The 16,930-nt window shown below is 42.7% G+C and overlaps 2 protein-coding genes across 3 annotated transcripts in view; both read left to right on the forward strand.

Moving 5' to 3' along the window:
• The window catches only part of LOC126484050 (allergen Tha p 1-like), a 105,597-nt gene that overhangs the window by 56,471 nt on the left and 32,196 nt on the right, over window positions 1-16,930 (forward strand). The window lies entirely within an intron of this gene.
• LOC126484052 (allergen Tha p 1-like) overlaps window positions 4,134-16,930 on the forward strand; it is a 72,251-nt gene continuing 59,454 nt past the window's right edge. The window contains exons 1-2 of one of the 2 annotated variants that reach the window (XM_050107400.1): window positions 4,134-4,360; window positions 6,586-6,689. In XM_050107400.1, coding sequence (XP_049963357.1) covers window positions 4,174-4,360; window positions 6,586-6,689 — 291 coding nt within the window. In that variant the 5' untranslated portion in view covers window positions 4,134-4,173. Of the gene's footprint in view, window positions 4,361-6,585; window positions 6,930-16,930 lie in introns of those variants that run through there. The other variant, XM_050107399.1, reaches the window with a different exon arrangement.

Raw genomic sequence — 16,930 nt, forward strand, 5'->3', positions numbered from 1 at the left:
TGTGGTGCAATTACTGCACTCTTAAACTGAATGCAGTTCCTTATCTGTTATCAACAACTTCGAATCAGGTGAACGCTCTCACAGATACTGCCGACTGCAACTGCCGCCACAGATGTACCTGTACCTCACACGCTCCTCCAGTAAGCAAATGTGTCTCAAACGCGATCAAATAGCACGTTCACCGGATCTGACGTCGCCAGATTTCTTTCTGTGGGGAAAGTTGAAGGATATTAACTATCGTGATACACAGACAACGCCTGACAACATGCGTCAGCGCATTGTCAATGCATGTGCGAACATTACGGAAGGCGAACTACTCGCTGTTGAGAGGAATGTCGTTACACGTATTGCCAAATATATTGAGGTTGACAGACATCATTTTGAGCATTTATTGCATTAATGTGGTATTTACAGGTAATCACGGTGCAACAGCATGCGGTCTCAGAAATGATGTTCAGAAAGGTACATGTGTCACATTGCAACAAAGGAAATAAAATGTTCAAACGTACCTACTTTCCGTATTTTAATTTAAAAAAACTGCCTGTTACCAACTGTTCGTCTAAAATTGTGAGCCATACTAACTAAAACTTTCATATTTCTTTACGTACTACACGAATATGTAATAAAAAATGGGGGTTACTTTTTAAAAAACGCAGCTGATATCCGTTTGACCTATGGCAGCGCCATCTAGCGGTCCAACCATAGCACCATCCGGTTTCCCGCTTCAAGCTAGCCGAGTTTCGTTCTTTGTAGTTTTTTCGTTTGATGCTTATTTCGTGAGATATTTGGCCCGGTCACTATCAATGGACCACCCTGTATATATAATGTGTGTGTGTGTGTGTGTGTGTGTGTGTGTGTGTGTGTGTGTGTGTTTGTGTAAAAAGCATATGTGTCAGATGTGTTGTTATAAAGGTAGTATAGCTGTTCGCAAATCGCTGGTATTTTTGGCCCATTCATACCAGGAGGCACTTGTACTGATACGCGGTACAAAATATTGAATCCTGCAACGACAAGTCGGACACAAAACGAAGTAAAATGAATATTGTAAAACTTTAAATTATTGAAAATATCACGCGGGGACTCTGAAGATATGCGTGTAATTAACTCTCAGAAAGGTAATTTTGAACGAAACGAAATAATAAAAAAGGCTAACGATCCTATAAGAAAACTGTATAGAATCTATGTAGCAATGTAATTGTTCTTTTACCCTCTGGTGTAAGACACCAAAAAAATCAGCAATATTACACACACTCTCTTCTAGTCTTGAAGAAAGCGCATGCTACGGCGGCCATTTCACGTTGTGAAGTTGTGAATTTTAAAGCCCGTGGTCTCGCGGTAGCGTTCTCGCTTCCCGAGCACGCCGGCACAGTAGCTCAGCGTGTTCGGTCAGAGGGTTAGCTGCCCTCTGTAATAAAAAACTGACTCAACGGCTCAACACTGAACTTGAACGGGTGTCATGGGACATACGCACCGAACAAATGCAACGAACAAAATCGAACAAAATGAGAACAATAAAGAAAAACACGGGGTCCCGGGTTCGATTCCCTGCGGGGTCAGGGCTTTTCACCTGCCTCGAGATGACTGGGTGTTGTGTCGTCTTCATCATCATCAATCATCCCAATTACGGTCAGAGGAAAACAAGGGCAAACCACCTCCAATACGACCTTGCCTAGTACGGCGGTGCGGGTCACTCGCATCGTTCCCCTACGCTTTGTCAATGAGTATGGGACTTCATCATCATCATTGCAATTGGTGCTAATTGTGCCTTTTTCTTTAGTGTATATAGTGACCTTCACGCAGAAGAAAAAATAGGATTTATTTTCAAAGTTTTCAGTACGCTGGATAAACAAAAAGAACGGCCGAACAATCGACCATTGGCTTGGCTTGGCTCTGAGTACTATGAGACTTAAGAGCTGTGGTCATCAGTCCCCTAGAACTTAGAACTACTTAAACCTAACTAACCTAAGGACATCACACACATCCATGCCCGAGGCAGGATTCGAACCTGCGACCGTAGCAGTCGAGCGGTTCCAGACTGCGCGCCTAGAACCGGGAGACCACCGCGGCCGGCAATCGACCATTCTTGGCAGACATCTTGCGTAGGAATAATTTCATCGTAATAGCGTTGCGTTCCGTCATCAACGGACGCTTCAAAAGCCTCGCATGATAATTAGTAAAGAAAAGGAACTGCATAAATTAATTTATTTCGTATTAAAGTAAAAACTAAAAACTTTTAGTTCAGTTCAGACATTGGCCGCTTTTAGGCAAAACATAGATTATTTCGTTTAAAAAAGGAAAAACTTTACATAATTTAAAGGTTTCTTTTAATTAATTTCGTTATTGTAAGATATCCTGCGGAAATATTCTAATATGGTAACACGAAATATTATCCTTGAGATTACGTTATGTATTTGTCTCTATGAACGCTCCACGTAGACATCAATTTCAACAGATTCTGTATTAACAAGGCGGAGAGTCGCGTGCTGTTAAATAATTAGAGCTCGGAGATCTATTTTACGAAAGTATAGATTCCGGTCCCCCATATTATCATCATTCTTTCTTGTGTCCGCTCCGCCAAATAAGTGCTCTATTCACGCTGTTGTCGGACATAAATATCAATAAAGTTAGGTGTTAAAATGTACACTCTTTTCGTCACATTCGTTGAGGTCACCTTAAGTAAGACGGTGTCCGGACCTTAGCTGTACCGGTACATGATGTTTCATGCATGCCGTAATGTATCACCAATAGGACTATGCTTCTCAGTATAGACAAACTGTTTTGCTTCCGCATTTCTACACCTGACCAGTTTTCCAGGGAAAAATAAATATTAATGGGTTGCTCCTGCCATACGTATCTGGAGGTGGTAAAGAACAAAAGAACCTATCACTTGTAATAGCTATAATTATTTGTCTGCAAATAGCGTAAATACTGTAATGAGATTTTCACTCTGCAGCAGAGTGTGCGCTGATATAAAACTTCCTGGTGGATTAAAACTGTGTGCCCGACCGAGACTCGAACTCGGGACCTTAGCCTTTCGAGTTCGAGTCTCGGTCGGGCACACAGTTTAAATCTGCCAGGAAGTTTCATATCAGCGCACACTCCATTGCAGAGTGAAAATCTCATTCTGGAAACATCCCCCAGGCTGTGGCTAAGCCACGTCTCCGCAATATCCTTTCTTTCAGGAGTGCTAGTTCTGCAAGGTTCGCAGGAGAGCTTCTGTAAAGTTGGGAAGGTAGGAGACGAGGTACTGGCCGAAGTAAAGCTGTGAGTACCGGGGGTGAGTCGTGCTTCGATAGCTCAGATGGTAGAGCACTTGCCCGCGAAAGGCAAAGATCGCGAGTTCGAGTCTCGGTCGGGCACACAGTTTTAATCTGCCAGGAAGTTTCAGCGTAAATACTGATGTAATGTCTTTCAACACATCGTCTTCTGTCACCAATAGAAATATATTGCACTTGTGCCTGTTACACCTCGTACTATACTGACTCCTGCACGTAAATGAAAGCAAGGAGTGAAAGCACGTAGAGCACAACGTAGTTAATGAAGATAAAATTCATTTCAACAACCAGAAAAGCTTATGTTACTAAATATTTCAGCAATTAGGTCACCTCCATGTAATTTCTGTCTGACATAGTTTCATTTTGTACTTCGACATGTTGCCTAACGTGTTTCAGATGAAAAGTAAGATCTTGTAAACATGAATTACAATATTAGATACAATGTGTGACGCAGGAAGTCATTCTGTACTTCTTTATGACTTTTTAATGCATTATACCGACACTAATTGTGTTGCGGCTGTCAGTTACGTATCTCTTGCAGTACAAGTTCTGCTGTATTCCGCAGACAACGATTTTCCACTGTCTGGTCTGTTGTGATTCATATGTTGTCAGCATGAAACTCAAAAACAGGAAGTCTACTAGTGCGGTATTATCCAACAGAGGAGGTGAAGAAATTCCCAGTAAGTCGTCACGGTGACGGCGTTTCTGAGAACTGAAGCAGTTGCCTACCAAACACGCTACCAGCTCTGAGAAAGGACCACGTGCGTGGACCACTCGAGGTCACCGCTACTGCCCATACCTGTGACGTCACGCGCTGGCAGGTATATATTACACCGCTGTAGCTGTGTTCGGCACATCACTGGACAGCCACAGTCGATAACGTTTCCCAACAGCCACGATGCAGAAGTGTACTCTCGCCTTGTTGTTGGCGTGCCTTGTGGCGGCTGCTGCTGCGTACACCACCAAGTATGACAATATCGACCTGGACGACGTCCTACACAACGACCGTCTCCTCAAGAAGTACCACGAGTGCCTCCTCTCTGACAGCGACGCTTCCTGCACCCCCGACGGGAAGGAGCTCAAGGGTGAGTGTAGTTCTTCTACTCAAAATGTATGACAATTAGTGCATGGCCTTAATCTTTCTACTTCTCCTCTAAATTCCTTTCGTCTCTACTAATATGTTTCAGTAAGTTTAAGAATGTATCTCATACAACCTCTCGCATTTCTTATCACCTTTTGCACCAAAATCGGTGAAGTGTCAGTTTCACCTTTTCTCCTGACCGACAGCCACGAGATTTCACTGCTTACATTTCTCGTTTTATCGAAAGAAACAGGTGACCTTAGTACTACTAACGTTATTTGCTTAAATCTTTGCTTGCTGAAATATTTCTTTGTTTAGACAGATTTGAGAAGATATTAGTAGTGTACACCGATTTCAGTACTCTATTAATTCCCACTTTAACGCTATCTACACACTGCTTCCATCTAGTCTGATCGTTAAGATCTTGCTTCTTACGTAGGATGCCAGTAGCATCAACATTTCTCTATGTTACTCTTTATTTTGCACCGTTTCCTTCACATTCCATTTTTCCTTAATTCTTGCATATGTTAACATGAATATTTCTTGGCCTGCATGCGTTTTTGCCCCAGATTAAAAAGTTTTCCTGCAAATCAAGTACCACGTTGTCCCTTGACATGTTACTTTGTAACAAGTTATCTGTAGATACAAGATATCACGAAAAATAGAATCTGTTATCTATAACTCCCACAATCTACATGGAGTTTCTACCTGGAATCACAATTTCTAGGTCCTGTAATGGAGAAACACTTTTCTACTTCATTGACTTCCAATTACGCAGTCCCTCAACTGGAAATTCAAAACTACTTATTAGCAAAATTACATCTTATTTGACGGCTTAGATTCGCAAGAGGTACATTATATTCAATTTATTAGTGCAGATGTTCTAAATATTACCTGACACTAGCAATTACAGCTTACACAACCCTCCATTGCCATGGTCATTAATAATGTACTGGATGTTCAATAAGTATCACTAACTTTAAAAGAATAATAACTTGGAACGTATTAGAGTTAAAGGATCGTGATTTGTTGTAGAACGTTTAGCAGGTCTCAAACCATTTTTTATGCCACAGTTTCAGTTTGTGGTCCTCCCCCCCCCCCCCCCTCCCCAACGCTCGTAGAATATCTAAGCAATGTTATAGGCCTGCCCCTGCGTTGGCGAATATTGCAGCATCAACAGTTCTGTTTCGTTTAGTGATTAGTGCACCAAGAGTAGCAGTATTATTGAATGATGTTTACACGCGATCCTTAACACAATCCTACAAAATGGAGCATAATTTCAGGACATGAGGAGAGCGCGGGGGGCACGCAGGGGGACCATCACGACCCACCCACCACTCACGGAATGTGTCATTCAGCGCACCCCGCATTCGGCACATTCCACACGTTCGAACCCCAAGTTTTGGTTTACCCCCATCATGCTGGAAGATGAGGTACATCTGCAGCTTGCAGTCTGTCAACAGCCGCTTGAGGCACTGAAGGACGCCCACTTTGAGGAAAGTCTCCGACACTGACTATCCTCGTAAAGGTTTTGAAACATCTCATTACGCTTGTTTTCACCTGTAGCGCCCTCACTTGCTGATATCGATAATTTAATTCGGAAGTGCCTTTGTATTCTGTCTGCCACATGACAAATTGAGCCTTATCCTGGTACACTGCCATTTTGACGCACTCCTAATCAGATTTGCTACAAAAGGCAAAGGAAAAACTTTAGCAGCTGCTAAACGTGTTGCAACAAACAACGATTCTCTATTTCTTAAAGTTTCCAAGCTGTGGTGTTTTGAAATGATAACGTGATTTTTTGGACATCCTCTATATCAGCAAGACATTTACATTTACGGATTTCCCGTAATATTCGTTAGTGACTCAAAGAGTGAATAATTCCGGTTTCCTGTTTGAAGAAAGCAGCGAAGACAATACGCCTAAAACAACAACATTCATTTTTATTGAACGTGACTTACCTAATATTATAACTATTGAATTGATTGTTAGGGGATATAATATTTGTTCAGCAGCACACTCTTTGGTTAATTACAGCTAGATTATGATAACGAGGACTATTCTCGCAATGAATTATGTCCTAACTAATTAGAAGTCTCATTGTTTCATACGTTGAACGTTATAAGCTCCACTGTACTGTACATCAGATGTAGATTCTCACAAATCATTTCATTTCATAGTATTTTGCTGGTCGTTATTTTTCTGATTGTATTCCGTGTCCGTAAACAGCCGCCATTCCTGACGCGCTGACCAACGACTGTGCCAAGTGCAACGAGAAGCAGAAGGCTGGAGCGGAGAAAGTGATCAGGTTCCTCATCAAGGAGAAGCCCGACCTGTGGACGCCGCTGGAGAACAAGTACGACCCCACCGGCACCTACAGGCAGAAGTACGGCGAGGAACTCAAGAGGGTCTCCGCCTAAACACTGGGACGCCTTTGGCGCTGCACTGTGATAGCTCTAAGGAACTCATAAAGCTGTGTCTCATGTGATACCACCAAAGAACTGTAATTTATTTGATGATCGTTGATGATAGTTGTGTGCCACATCTTATAAAATAAAAGTCTGTTAATCAAAGGAGTTTTGGTATATCTTCCAAAATTAAAAATGCACAGTAAACGAAAGATCCTCCACAATCCCTTCGTAACATATTGGATTTAAAGCTACTTCTCATTAACGCAAGTAATATAAGAAAAATCTGAAGCCCTTTTTGGGAACAGTTCTCCATAATTAAGATACCTTTTCCCTAAAATGCCTCATTTTGGTTCCCGCTTACAGGGGTATAAGTGGACATATTGTGATCACAGGTACCTTAACACATACTAACTTCAATGTTTTAATTATTTGTTTTCTGCGTGTAAAAGTGTTCTCCCGACGCGCGAAGTGGCCGCGCGGTTTGAGGCATCATGTCACGGACTGTGTGGCCCCTGCCGCCGGAAATTTGAGCCCTCCCTCGGGCATGTGTGTGTGTGTGTGTGTGTGTGTGTGTGTGTGTGTGTGTGTGTGTGTGTGTGTGTGTGTGTGTGTGTTGTTCTTAGCATAAGTTACTTTAAGTAGCGTGTAAGTCTAGGGACCGATGACCTAAGCAGTTTGGTCCCTTAGGCATTCACGCACATTTGAACATGTTTTGATTTGAAGTGTTCGCATAGACACGTCACACAGTTTACTAACTGATGTTTCCTGCAAGGTCGCAACTGCACCACTAAGCGGACTACACCTGTCAGTACAGACAAACCGTTTTTCATTCATGCATCCACGCTTCTACATCTGACCTGCCGCCCAGGGGAAAATAAACATTAATGGCTTGTTCTTGCCATATGTACTTGGAGGTACTAACAAGCCCAAAAACACGTTAATCTTAAAAGGTCTAATTACTGGTCTGCAAACGAATTAAATAGTTATATGTTGTTGTTCAGTACACTGTCCTCCGTCAACAATTAAAGTATCTGCACTTACATCCGAAACACACTGTAAAGACAAACTGTTGAAGCTCTAACAAGATGAAAATGCGAAATTTAGAGCCTTAGAACTAATTACATTCATTTATGTTTAAGGAAACTTTTTCAGTGGAAGTCGCGAACTTGACAGGGTACTAAATACAGTTACATTTCATTCGTATCATATGTAGTGGTGATCAGTACAGCACGTAGCAGAGTAGTAAACAACAGTGTTACGTAATGCACTTCCTTCACAGCACACAACACTCCCAGAATGTCTCTTACATGTACCGAGTTGACGTCTCCAGGGAAACATATCTATTATATTTAGAAACACTTGTCCAAAATATATTAACAAGCAAACAAACGTTTATCACGATGTGTATGGATAAATAACATATTATAGTAGGTTAAAGTCTAACTCAGTGGTTTGTAAATGATTGACAGTTCTAATACAAAATGGGGCTATGGACTCCCTGAAGTCAGATAACAAGGTTTTACAGTAAACGATACTCACAGACTGTGACGTACGAATGTGAAAGCAAAATAAACCAAATATAGTGCAAGGCATTCTTCACATAACAGCTTATTACGTCAATATCGCCTAATAAATACAATGTTCACCTTACCGGCTTCTGAAACTTATTGCCATCCGCAGGCGTGAATAGTCCGTTAACATCTTCGCCATGATATATATCCAGGTTATGCACTGAGAACTTCATGAAGTGGTATAAAATATGTCAATGAGTTACTCTTAATGTTCTCACACGTATGGGATGCGGCAGCTGAAGTGCTGTGGAGCAGTTGCAGTAGTTGTGTGTGCGACAGAGCGGGACGAGGAATCAGGAAATCGAGGGAAACCAAAACAAGACAGCGCTTCAGGAACTGTCGATAGAAACGTCAGTAGGTGTGGAGCATAAGTTACAAGGACAATAAGTGCCAAGGAAACCCAGCGTAAAATTTCAGAGTAACCACCCCGCATTGTGGTTGCCGTTATTTAGGGACAGCGTGGAAAGTCTACACAAGGACGGACTGACGGAGATCCAAAATTCTTCCCCTGACAACCGAAGGAAGCACAAAGGGGAAGATGGCCCCCTTAAAGTGCTATCTCACTGATAAGCATTGGGATACGAGCCAGAGAGCTGTTGCCCATATCACAACACAGTAATGTAAGACAAATATTCATGCCTATGAGTGATAACAAACGTAAACGTTCATTGAAGCAAAACTGTATTTCGCGGTAGACGTTCAGAATACATCCCGTATTGTACTTTTTTTTATAAAAGGGGGGCCTCAAAATGTAAGTTATGCATCATTACGGAAAGCCAAGTACTTTTACCGATTGCTGAACAGCACTTCAAAGTGACAGAGATAGATATATAACGCCGTTTTTCAAGCTAGCAACAGGATCTCTGGCAATAGCGGACGGAATGCTCTAGCCGGAGAGCCTGGTTCTACAAGTCGTTAAGTTCCTCGACGTCATAAACCTGCTCCTTAGTCACGGAGTGATCTGAGAACCACTGTGTGAACGTCCTCATCGTTGGAAAATCGTTTCCCCTAAGATTTTCTTTCAGTCTTCCGAAAAGGTGAAAATCGCATGGTGCAATGTCTGGACTTCCGAATAGCATCACCCACGATTGTGTGGCCTTGGTCAAATTGTTGGCATTATTTCACAACGGCTGGACGCAACACTGCACTTAGCACATGTATACCCACAATTTGACTGTGAGTCTGTGTGATGCTCAGATGTGTCTTTCCGTAATAATCGAACTGCCCCGCGTGCCTTTGGAATACTTTCGCAGCTGCCGTGCCACATCAATCGCGCACTGTGATGTACCCGTTATCCGAGCTGCAGCAAAACTGTGCCTGCAGAAGACCCAGAACATGCACCCTCTTCTGTCAACGCCCGGCACCTGTAGCGTAGGTCGACACGTTAACTTACTTTCTGAAGTCCGTGAGTAAATTAGTGATTTTTAAAAAACCACTCAACTTTTGCATCTTCTCCATTTTATTTTTCGCAAAGTAAAACACTCACTGCAAAACAGCGATTAAGTTTTCATCGACGCTTTATTATTTAGGGAAGGAAGAGAAATTAGAGTGTAATGTTCCGCGAGGATCACTGTAGACTAGGTGAAAACTCAGTTTGTCAAGGATGGGGAAGGAAATCACACAACACGTTTTAAAAGACATCTTCCTGGCATTCGCCGTGGGTGATTTAGGGAAACTAAGTGCAACATAAATCTGGCAGTATGGAGATTACAAGCCCACCCCTCACAACTGCGCATTTTATGACTTAAGCACTATGCAGCCTCGCTTTAGTCTGACGTTCACTACAACTGGTGATCGCTTACGATGGAAATAACAGCACAGTCAGATACAGTCGGGACAATCCTGTGCAGCTTTGTTGCGCACTGCTACTGCAGAGCGCCAAGTGGCTACGGGCTGCACTGGTGATTACCGTATTCAATGAATACAAATAGTAAAGACTATAATAATTCGTAACACTGTTTTTACAAAAGCGAATTTATGTAGTGTGGTCAATTGCAGCAGTAACAAGAGACGATACTACATTTGTCATAATTTAAGTTGCTGTAACAGGCCTGTATTGTATTTGCGAGTATTTAACATATCCGCTGCTACAATGGAATCTGGATGTCTGGGTTCGGTCGTGGCTTAGCGCATTTCGTGAACAACCGATCAACTTTACTTATTAGCCAATCCCCGAAAGTAAAATCTAAAATCTTCGTAAATGTAAACAATGTAAAGCCAACTTCACAAGGCTAATAAATCCAACTTCAGGAAACGCCTCCCAATAATATCTGCCGAATTATACGATTGGCGACCCCAGGTTTGGAGATAAAATTAAGTGATGCCAGAAAGAACCTTAAATGAACACCATCACCTTGTCCTGAACATTTTATATCTAACTTCCTGGCAGATTAAAACTGTGTGCCCGACCGAGACTCGAACTCGGGACCTTTGCCTTTCGCGGGCAAGTGCTCTACCAACTGAGCTACCGAAGCACGACTCACGTCCGGTACTCACAGCGTTACTTCTGCCAGTACCTCGTCTCCTACCTTCCAAACTTTACAGAAGCTCTCCTGCGCAGGAGAGCTTCTGTAAAGTTTGGAAGGTAGGAGACGAGGTACTGGCAGAAGTAAAGCTGTGAGTACCGGACGTGAGTCGTGCTTCGGTAGCTCAGTTGGTAGAGCACTTGCCCGCGAAAGGTAAAGGTCCCGAGTTCGAGTCTCGGTCGGGCACACAGTTTTAATCTGCCAGGAAGTTTCATATCAGCGCACACTCCGCTGCAGAGTGAAATTCTCATTCTGGATTTTATATCTAGATAGTAACTGTTCTCGAAAGAACAGATACCATTGATGGCCGTGTAGCTACTTTAGAATAAATGATAATTAGTTGAAACCGTCAGCTGCCGACAGGATTTCTTGATATACATCGATGGGGACAGCTAAAAATGTGTGCCCTGACCGGGACTCGAACCCAGGATCCCATGCTTACATAGCAGACGCTCTATCCAGCTGGGCCACCGAGGACACAGATGAACAGCGCCACTCCTTGCAGGCCTCCCGTGAGACCCACATTCCCAACTGTCTACAATCTACATACGTAATGTACCTAGTAGGTATTTGCCCATACACCCATTACTTGCGGATCACTAAGGTGACGATTCCCGTAAGAGTTCGGGCAACCTGTGCGCAGTCGCACAGATGAAGGTCAGTGACCGGATACCATTGATGACCGTGCAGCTTCTCTAGAATAAATGATAATTATTGATGGATAGAGCGTCTGCCATGGAAGCAGGAGATCCCGGGTTCGAGTCTCGGTCAGAGCACGCATTTTCAGCTGTCCCCATCGAGGTATATCAGCAACACCTGACGGCAGCTGAGAGTTTCAATTAATTTGGGGTACCATTTTTCGGGGTGCACTCAGCCTCGTGATGCCAATTGAGGAGCTACGCGACCGAATAGTAGCGGCCTTGGTCACAGAAAACCATCATAACGACCGAGAGAGCGGTGTAATGACCACACGCCCCTCCTATCCGCATCCTCAGTTGAGGATGACACACCGCAGGATGATCCCGATGGGCCACTTCTGGACTGAAGATGGAGTGCTATATGCACTGTTGCAATAATAGATCTTCAGTGAATTGGAAACCTCTAAAATAGTGTACTAATTTTTTTCCCGGCTGTGAGTTTAAAGGATTGACTCCGAAAAAAGTAACATAATGAATGTCTATGAGCGATACCACGTTCCTGGTCGACTTCGATGCACTGGCAGCTCCCTCTATCGGCGATGGCTGGTGCTGCATGGCATCGTGCATAGCGCATGTTCCGATCGAGGCACTGGTTGAAGAACTGTGGGTGCAGTCAGTACCTGGTCCAGAGCTCGGCGGAACCGCCCTAAATACCCAGGCCACGTTAATATACTACACCAACTACTTACGATCTCTTGGCCCACAGAAACAAACGGGTCCGCGGAAACAGTGACCTTCGGCGGCGACTGCACTGCCGCCTGCTGGTCTAGGCAGAGTGCCGAACTGAAGTTCTGTCACCTGCTGATTTAACCCCTGCGACGTTAGGCCACTGGTACACCACTTCTGTGAGAAGCATTGCAAGTCTTTGGAGCGTATATCCAGTACAGAGCACAACGTGTGCAGCCACGCTGAGCCTATTTGAAGTATGGCAACCTCTGATGCTAACGCTGTCTACTGAGTCTGACGTAGACGCGGTAGTTCCCTATTTAGGTGTTTACAGGTTCGAGTGGTGCGCGTTTACTAGATAGTGTGACAAAGTTCTTCAAGAACTATCTTTCCTACAGCACGTATGGGGAGACGTATGAGGAAACAGGCGATAACAAACATGATAATATTACTTTTTCCTAAATATATCATCTTTTCATGATGGGAAAAATACCCAAAGCTTAGTTCTAAGACCTAAGACACATATTTTACGTGATGTGAGTTTTTCCTATTCCTTTGTTTATTATTATAGTCGTTAGGTTTCTGACTAGTATGATGGAGCCCGTCCCAAATACCTCTCCTGAGCCAACCACCTCATCTCAGGATATCATTTGTAACCTACATCCTCAGTTATGTGCTGGGTGTGTTCCAGTTCTTTCCCCTACAGTTTTTACCCTCAACAGCTCAACCTAGTATCATGGAAGTAATTCTCTGATGTCCTAACATATATTGTATCATCCTATTTTCCACTGTTTTCGGTGTATTCCTCTTCTCGCTGATTCTGCGGAGAATGTCCTCATTCATTCCCTAATCAGTCCACCTAATTTTCAACACTGTTTTGTAGGACCACAACTCAGATGCTTCGATTCTCTTCCGTGCTGGTTTTCCCACAGTCCTTATTATAAGGCCAGTTATGCGCAACCACATCAGAGAGGAGAAACGTTATTCTGTAAAAATAATCAACATTATAAGGTAGCCACAGTTATATATACAGAATGCAAACATGCTGACCTACACTTTAAGTGGTTGAAGTTAATTTAACATCTGCTTTAGAACATTATTTTTGCTTAACACAGAGTAAATGCAAAACTGCAATGAATCATAACACTAAAAAACACAGAAACATTCATAGCAAAAATGTAAATGTGCCTCCACAATGACTCCATCGCCTTCTCGTACAGCATCAGATGCACATTTTAACCCTCCAATTCTTGACAACCTAACAGAGAAAGTCTTCCTCCCTGCAGCTCAGACAGTATCGTAAAACAGGTCAATCAGGGTGCGTTGTTTCTCCTTTCGGTCGTATCTTTACATCTGTTTCCCATGCCGAATACGTTCTACGGTCTTTGGCGGAGTGTGTGCTATTTTGATATCTGGTAACCCATTAGACTAGTGTGCCAGATAGGGTTTCGAATCCGAACTTGTGTGCTGGATTTGGATTCGAATCCGGAACATTACCTTTAGCGGTAAATTCTCTTAACGGTAGAGTTCTTGGGCATCCTTCCTCGTCTTTTAAACCTTAGTAACTTGCTGTTATCTCTTTCTTCCTCGATAGAACCTGGCTTCGTTGGAATTTAAGACATGAGCAGGAAAACAGGCTAACCCTCAAATGTAAGAAATAAGAGATAAGCGCTGCCATCTGTTTCTGGTTGCAGGAACTACCAGAATTAGCGTTGGTCTCACCCCTAAATTTAACATTCGAGTGTAATACAACGCAGATAATTTCTTCCGTTTCCCTAGATATGATTTCTGTAATGTCAAAAACGGGATAACCTCCCGATACACTCCGGCTTCCCTCCAGCGGAAAGAAGATGAATAGCTGAATAGCAGGATAGCCAATATTATGCCCTGTGATTAACAGACTTCGTTTTGTGAAAAGTGAAATTTTAGATGCAGGTTCTATTCTGTAAGCAAACCAAACTTATTACACTGACTGGTGCCGTTAATATGCGATCATTCACTAACAGACATCCCCACACAAAGTAAGCCACATTTAATTATCAAATTCGTAAAAAAAGGTGAGGAGAAAAGGTATCATTAGTCGTAATGAAATTCGTTATTATTGGGGAAAATGACCAGAAATAACAAAATCTCTACGTAACATAGAGCAAGCAATATATTTTATGAGCGTACCAGACATTGGCTGAAAAGGAAGCGAATGAACTAAAACACTGCGAGTCTTTATTCGCTTTAATTACATAGATAATACAATTACAGAGATATTAGTTTCGTTGTAATGATAGTGTCTATCGTGAGCGATCAAATCGACTCAGCGCTACTGCGCGAAAACACACAGTCATGAAATCCACTAACACCTGGGGCAACATTTCAACGGCCACTACAGAGCACTGATGTTGTTCATGTTCATGCCTACTGTTGTTACCAGACGTGGCAGGGTAAGTAAAGGACGTGAACAGCACCAGATGTTGAATATCACTGTGTAGGATACGGAGATGCTGCGTACTCATACGAGACAGTATTATCAGCATATGACACAATTTGAAAGCGGTCTAATGGTGCGTCTCTATTTAGCCAGCTTGTCGAATCGTATTGTAGCTAGATTACTGGAGCGGTTTAATGTGACAGTGAATCTATTTAGGACTGGGTGGGAATGTGATGGCAGGCATACTCCTCGTCTACATTTCGGTCGACCACATATGTCCACCACATGCACGAATCTTCTTATAGTGCACCAGACACATCATAATCCCTCGACATATGCTCCTGCCATCCAAGTACAAGTGACAGTATCCCCTGTCGTTTTGCACTAGTTAGAGACCAGTAGCAACCACACTAGGGAAATACTATCCCATGTGTAGCGTGTTAAAACCACATCGCGAACGGCTGTGTTTGGATTGATGGTGAGACCAGTACTGTTGATCAGTGGTAACGCTGTGTGCTGAGCGATGAACCGTGGTTCTCCACTATTATGGACGACCAACGGCAGCGAGTACGGAGGCTACCTGGGGATGGGTTACATTATTTCAATGATTTGGAAAGGTACAGCAGTGATTCTCCTGACGTCAGGATGTAGTGGGGTTTCAGCTAAGATTCACGTTACGGACCGTTGTGGTTGAGGGAACTCTGACGGCCTAGTGAAACGTGACGGACATTCTGCGTCCTCAAGTGTCATCTCTCGAGCGACGGTGTCTCAGTTCCTTTTTCAATAGGGCACCCTCGTGGAAGCTGCCTCTATGAACAGTCTGCCTGATTTTGTGGTACTCCCTGGCCATCAAAATTCCCATATTTGTCCCCGAAAGAATATGTGCGGGACCAGATCGGCTGTCAACTTCATACCAGTACCAGTATCCACGACGTCAATAGCCATCTTTTCTCAGAATAAGACAGAAAGTATTTCCTTCCCAACCGAAGAACAGAACTGGGCTCTTACTGACAAGTGCTTCGTAAATTTGACTAGATTTTGTAGTCACAGAAATAGCGTCAGATATCTCTGAATCATTGAAGTGTCATTTTGTTACCTGCTCCCCTAATTGAGTATTCCACATTTTTTGTCAGGTAACGTTACATTAAATGCAAATACCGTATGATAGTTCAGTACTGCATCCGATCAATTTGTGCGAGTGTGAGGTGCAACACCGCAGTTCAAAGTGCGCACTTAGGCCTACCGGACACGTCTGCTTTATTATCTAACCTCCGTTCAGGGTGCACTGTCGTTCCTAGAATAGTCTGTTACACGACTCGACTACACCCTCGTCATCTCGGTGGAGAATTCTATATTTGGGCAAATTTAATTGTCTTTAGATATATTGATACTCTCTCTCTCTCTCTCTCTCTCTCTATCTCTCTCTTTCTCTCTCTGCATATTTGAGGATTTTGGATCGCTGAAAAGTTTGTGTGATGTCGGTGATATGGCATAACACATTATGTTTTCTTCGTCTGAGCTATTAAGGGCTAAGATCGCCTTCTGAATCGCTGTTAGTCTAAAATGTCCCCTTTCATCCCTGGACTCCGGATATTGAAAAATTTCCATTTGCGGCTATCTACTTTTAAAAATACATCTGCATTTTCCATGTACAGGGCAGATTTTCAATCTTCCCTTACTACAGCGTATATTTTACTGGATCCTTTCACTGGGCAGTTGGGTTTGAGCATTTTGGTTCTCTTCCTAATTCTTCAGAGCATGCTGCTTTCTTTAAAAGAGCTGCTGCAAAATATGGAATCCGGAAGAGAGGTTACTATTTGTAACGCTCAGCCCTGAGACTTTTGGACAATAGCTACTAAAGATGGACTTCTTTCATATTAGACATCTTAAAATCGATGAAATATGTAATTCACCTCTTTATCCTGTTTATTATAGCAGACATAAACGCCCAAATTTATATCTCATTATTGTAGGAGTTTACAGTTTATAATCCTTCAGCCTCAAAACATATTAGATGTTAATTTAATTACCAATAAAATAAATATTTTACTGTTATTAAAAAGCTACTGGAAAAGAAGTATTCATTTTATTCACTACAAGTAGCTGAATGAACGAACTTAATATTTTAACCTTCTGCACTGACACTAGAACAACCTGTCCGTATTATCGTGGAACTATTATGTGTGTCCACAAAGTAATCATTATATTATTTACTGAATGCGTTGTTAGGTTGCGTGAATGATTTAAAGATAGGAAATGTTGGGTGATACACAGCCGACAC

This window comes from Schistocerca serialis, chromosome 6 (genome assembly GCF_023864345.2).
Source record: "Schistocerca serialis cubense isolate TAMUIC-IGC-003099 chromosome 6, iqSchSeri2.2, whole genome shotgun sequence".
Classification (NCBI taxonomy): domain Eukaryota; kingdom Metazoa; phylum Arthropoda; class Insecta; order Orthoptera; family Acrididae; genus Schistocerca; species Schistocerca serialis.